The sequence below is a fragment of the Arachis ipaensis genome, chromosome B02 (genome assembly GCF_000816755.2).
Source record: "Arachis ipaensis cultivar K30076 chromosome B02, Araip1.1, whole genome shotgun sequence".
NCBI classification, from domain to species: domain Eukaryota; kingdom Viridiplantae; phylum Streptophyta; class Magnoliopsida; order Fabales; family Fabaceae; genus Arachis; species Arachis ipaensis.
In genome coordinates this window covers 29,776,199-29,781,823 of record NC_029786.2, presented here as the reverse complement: position 1 = coordinate 29,781,823, position 5,625 = coordinate 29,776,199, and the positions used below count along the sequence as shown (strand labels likewise).

Below are 5,625 nucleotides of genomic sequence, written 5' to 3'. Positions count from 1 at the left end.
TATATAGGATAACTTATTGAAATTGTCCCTGACAAAATTTATTAATGATAAAAATGTCATCAAAATATTTAACACGACAAAAATCCGTTCACTATATATTTTCAAAAATTTTTTAAAAATGACATTTTAGTGCAATTTTTTATATTAAAAAATAAAAAATTAGACATTTTTTACGTTAAGTAGATTTTTTGTGATTTACTCTTTTTTAACGGCCAAGAAAAAATAAAAAAAAGATCAAATTTTAAATTTTTATCTATTTTTTATGTACTTTTTAAATAATTATTCAAATATTTTTATAAAATTTTAGATCAAATATATAAATAATTTATTAAACATAAAATTTATTTGTATTCAGTAGCATTTTATATTATTTTAAAGATATTTTTGTTGTTATCACAAAATGGAGAATAATTTTGTTAATGACTTCGAAAATAAGAATGGTTTCAATGGGTATTTATATAGAGTATTTACCTATTTTGGTCTCCAAAAAATTTTAGATTAGACACTTCAGTCTCCAACTAAAATTAATTACTCAATTGATCTCTAATAATGAATTTCGTTAGTCATTTGGGTCCTTTGCTTCGTCAATTCTAATGGAGGACAAAATGATCCTTGACAACTCTAATAATGAGGGACAAAATGGTCCCTGCTGATACAGATTTTACAAACCACAAAACACCGGCAAGTGTACTGGGTTGTATCAAGTAATAACTCACGGTGAGTAAGTGTCGATCCCACGAAAATTAACGGATTAAGTAAACAATAGTCAACCGATTAATCTAGTCATACAATCAAATTAGGGTTTTAGAAAGCTTGAAGCATAAATAGCAATTAAACAAAAGCAAATAGTGAATAGTAAAGAAGAATATAAGTAAAAGAGTTAAGGTTTCGGAGATGTTAAAACTTTCGGATCAATACTTTTCACTTTCCACCTTGATCATGCAAAGATACGACCATGGCAAATCATTAGTAATTAAACCCCAATCCCTTGGTGATTCAATTTCTCTTTAACCTAATTAATCGCTAATCCCTTAGTCAATTACTTAAGAAAAGAGTTGAAGAACATTCACTGATTTATAAAGCCACACAATTCATAAGACTAACCCCCAGTTAATTTTATGTCACTTATCAAGTCTAGTTTCAGAACTTAAGAGTTATGAGAATCGATTTTCAAGCTTAATTCAATTAATCAACTTTTCCAAGAAGTTAAAAAAATTCAAATCAAAGAAGAATTGTTTTCCAACACATTCAAGCCGTTTAGGATAAAGAACAAAAACCTTTTCTTGAAAAGATATTAATGTATAAATCAAAGGTAGAAAAAGCTAATATATTAATCTATGGAGTTAATAGAACTTCTAACCTTAACAAAGGAGAATTAGTTGCTCATATTCTTCAAAGAAATCCTTAATTATCAAAAGTAAAAACTGCTGAAGAAGAAGCCCCCCCTTGGAGTCTCTAACTTCTCTTCTTAAAGACAAACCATAAGGAAATTCAAATTCAAACTAAAACAAAATCAAATTCAAAATAGAATCAAATTTAACTAATTAATGATTGCCTCCAGCAAAACTTTCAATCTTATCTTCTTCCAAATCCTTAATCATTGCTGTCATTAGTGGGCTTGAGTTGAGCCTTGAATTGATAAAAAATTGAAGGTTCATTGGCTTAGTTTAAGGTCCTAGAGGTTGCCCAAGGTCCCACGTCCCATGTGAGGTATCGACGTACAATGTGAAGTCCAATCCTTGTTTGATTTGCTCTCTATAATGCCCACGTACCACGTGAAGGATCCCACGTTGTACGTGGGCTTAAGCTTGTTCAATTGTTGCCTTTCACATTGTACGTGGTGATTTACACGTCCCACGTGAGCATAACTACAGGTACGAGGAGATCGAGATCGAGGATGGAGATCGAGGAGACTTGAGATCGAGGTCGAGGATGGAGATCGAGGTTGGAGGAGATGTTCCGATCGATGCAGAAGATGTTGCAGCACTTCGATTTTTGAATGGATTTGTTCAAAAATCGTGCGCCTAATTGGAACGCGCGTGGCACGGCAAGGCTCCCTTTCTTCATCCTTTGGCTTCCTCTTTGCTTCTCTTTCTTACTTTTCTTGCTTTTTTTTTCTTCAATCTTTGTCAATTCTCTTCCAAATTTTCTAAAATCAATGAATGCACACTAACTCAAAGTATTACTCAATTAATCCTGAAATCACTGCTTTTCTTGCAATAACTCTTAGTTTATTGATTGGAATTCTAAGAGTAAAATACTAAAGATGCGCACGCATCACTTGTCCCTTCTGTTCAGAGATGACGCCGTTCTCCCCCAATTTCTATCGTATCTTGCATAACCTCATTCATACTTTCCTTCTTCACCTTCACAGTCTTTTTCTCTATCTTCTCCTTCCTCCTCTTTAGCTCTAAGATCAAGCCATGGTGTAACTGTTATGTGTGTTGCACCTACCTCAACATGTCATGTGTAAACTCCACAAAATTAATAAATAATTAGTCAATAAATTAATTATTATTCAAAAAAATTAGAAAATTAAATTTATAGTTTAAACGAGTAAAAATATTTAAAATACGAATTTTAATACTATTTTTAAAGATTTTGACCTAAAGTTGGGCCAATGAGCCAAACCAGTTGAATCGGGCCCAAAGTCCAACCCATATAACCCCATTTAGCCTCTTTCAGCCACAACATTTCTGATTTCATTAGGAGAGTTTCACGGTGAGAGGGGAAAGGGAAGAAGAACATTGGTGTTACTATCCACTCCAACGTTCAATTGCTCATAACTTTCGATCCAGAACTCCGATTGACGAGTCATTTGTGGCCACGCACTCGTCTCGGAGTCCTCTTCAATTCTATTCAAACAAAGTGATGAGTATCTTTGAATCTTGTGCCCAATTCTCGAGCCTTCTGTTTTTCACAATTTTGGTTTAATATTGAGTGATTTTGATAATTTTGGTGGTTTAGGTACAATCTAACATTGGATAATTTTTGGGTTTTATCCCAATCATCAATAGGTAAGGTAAGAAAACTCTAAACACTTGTGGTTGGTCCAATTTTGTGGGCCTTAGTACTAATCTTAAGGAATTATATGAATTAGATTGATATTGTATTAAATTGGAGTTGATTTGGCAAAATTGGAGCAATTGGAATCAAATTGGTGGATGTTGGATGCTTGAAGTGAGCCTTGGAAGCTGGAAATTTTATTTGGTGTGGAGTTGGAGACTTGGAACTTGTGGAGGAGAGGACTTTTGAGGCATTTTTGGCTTAGCAAGGAATCGGCCAAGGTATGGTTTTGGTTTCTCATAGTTAATATATAATGTTGCGTGAAAATTTAGGCTAGTTATCTTAGGATAGGTTTGAATGACGTGAATTTAGTTGGTTTGATTGATTAGAAATGGTATATGTATATAACTTAATTGTTGATGATTAATGCAGAAGTGGTTAGAAATTATAAATGGAATTGTTGAATAGATGAAAATTGTGATATGGGTGAGAATTGTGAATGGTGAGATGTGAATTTAATTGAATAATTATGAGTGGTATGATTGATGTATGATAAAAAGGGCTATGGTATTGATTTGGTTGGTGTTGAATTGAGATTTGCTGCTGTTCTGGGTTGTGATTTATGGTTTTTGAATTGAGAATTTGGGAAAATAGAGGTTTGAATTCTTTTGGTATAAAACTGATTTTTAACTAACTTTGGTAGGACATAACTTGGCTTCTAGAGCCTCATATTTTTCAAAACTTGTTTTGAATAAAAATGGGGTCCGTGAAGTTCATACCGTTCGAAGAACAGACTAAAAATGATTTTCTATGAAAAAGTTATGCGCATCCGAAGTTGGGTGTGAAAAACTGATTTTTATGATTTAACAGCTTTTTGAAGTTTTTGATGCAGCTGCGTACGCAAACATGTACGCTACGTGGACCCTGGGCCCACCTAGACGTCCCGCGTATGCGATGTGGGGATGTTTCCCTACCCAAGAGCTCGCGTACATGGACAAGGGCCACGTATGCGAGATTGTCCAATTTCACACTTTCGCGTATACGGACATGGCCTGCATACGCGGGAACCCCTATTTGATGAAAATCTTGTTTTTAAGTTTCAAACCATTCCTCTAACTTTCAAACCTCTGTGACTACTATTTAAGGTCCAATAGCTAGTGCTTAGGATTTAGGATGAGCGAAAGTATATTGGGTTAAAATAAAAGAGGTAGTTTTTGTTCTGTAATTAGAGCCGGAGACTTAGAGTTACAAAGTACTGTGGGTAGATTATCTAAAGTAGTTTCATAAAGTATTTTGATGTTGATTAGAGAGAAGATGATAAAGTATAATGGGGATGAGTTTGAAGAACTGTATGTTAATTATAATTATAATATTGGGCGTAATTTGATTATAAATATGATTGTTTCTCAAAAGTACAACCCCAGTGAGATGGTGGAAGGTGAGGATCCCCTTCTTTGCTCCTCTTGATATTGTAAAATCACCTCCAGCGAGATGGTAGGAGGTTAGGATCCCCTCCTTTGTTCCTCCTGGACATATGAGAATGTACCTCTTGGGTAGACGCAAGGGTTGTGGTTTGCCCTACTTGCTCCAAGTTAGTTAGTTAAGGCTCCCCGAGTAGATGCAAGGGTGTGGTTTGTCCCATTTGCTCCGGGATAAGATGGTTTGAGCTCCGTAGGTAAATGCAAGGGTGTGATGCGCCCCACTTGCTCTAGGTTGAGATGACTGTGATCTTCCTGGGTAGATGCAGTGGTCACCCCACTTGCTCTAGAATGGTATTTATGATTGATCTTAGTCTCCCTAGACAAACGTAGTGACTTGCCCCCCACTGGTTTCAGTTAAGATTTGAGGTCCCTTTGACCCAGCCGCGCGATGGATTATTGATTATTTATATATATGCATATGCTTGAGCTCCGCGTCGCTGGGATTGTCCAGGGTTCGCTACCGGACATGTCAGCTTTGGCTGGATAACCAACAGATGATATCATCGGCCATAGGGCAGACATGCATCATGTGCATTTGTATATTTTGTTTGAGTATGCATATCTTGGTTTGCCTAATTGTTTATATATGTCTATATGTTACATGACTTAACTGCTGTACCTGTTCTTTAATTGTGTAGTACTTGTATGCTTTGTGTGTGTTTGCAACTGAAAGATCCATCATGCTGGCAGAGGTGATGCTGAGGGTAGTTCCACCGGTGATGATGAGGTTTGAGATGACAGGAGGTGAAGAGTTAGATTAGAAATAGAACCTCTTAGATAGATTACCAAAATTTCTGGTTTAGAATAAATCCTAAGTTCGATTTTGAATGTCGGAGTTCTAGGATTGTCTCTGACTTTCCCGCGACCTTATATATTATCTATGTGGGCACCTCTATCATGCTGAGAACCCCCGGTTCTCATTCCATACTATTTGTTGTTTTTCAAATGTAGGACGTGACGCGCATCGATGAGGGTGCTGGATTTGCTTTCCTGGAAGGAAAGACTTATCTTTTGGGCTTTTTATTTTATGTACTTAGTTATATATGTACTCTCTCCGATTTTCTATAAGAACATGTTTTATCCCTCTTAGAGGTTGACTTTGCTGAATCTTTTAGGTTTTCTGTTCTATGTCTAGGAT

The 5,625-nt window shown here is 35.6% G+C and overlaps 1 protein-coding gene across 1 annotated transcript in view; it reads left to right on the top strand.

Annotated features, from left to right (window-relative positions):
• LOC107627121 (presenilin-like protein At2g29900) overlaps positions 1 to 5,248 on the top strand; it is a 6,630-nt gene extending 1,382 nt beyond the window's left edge. The window contains exons 2-4 of the mRNA XM_016329983.1: positions 1,875 to 2,018; positions 2,968 to 3,022; positions 5,126 to 5,248. Of these exons, the coding sequence (XP_016185469.1) occupies positions 1,875 to 2,018; positions 2,968 to 3,022; positions 5,126 to 5,248 (322 nt within the window). The remainder of the gene's footprint in view (positions 1 to 1,874; positions 2,019 to 2,967; positions 3,023 to 5,125) is intronic.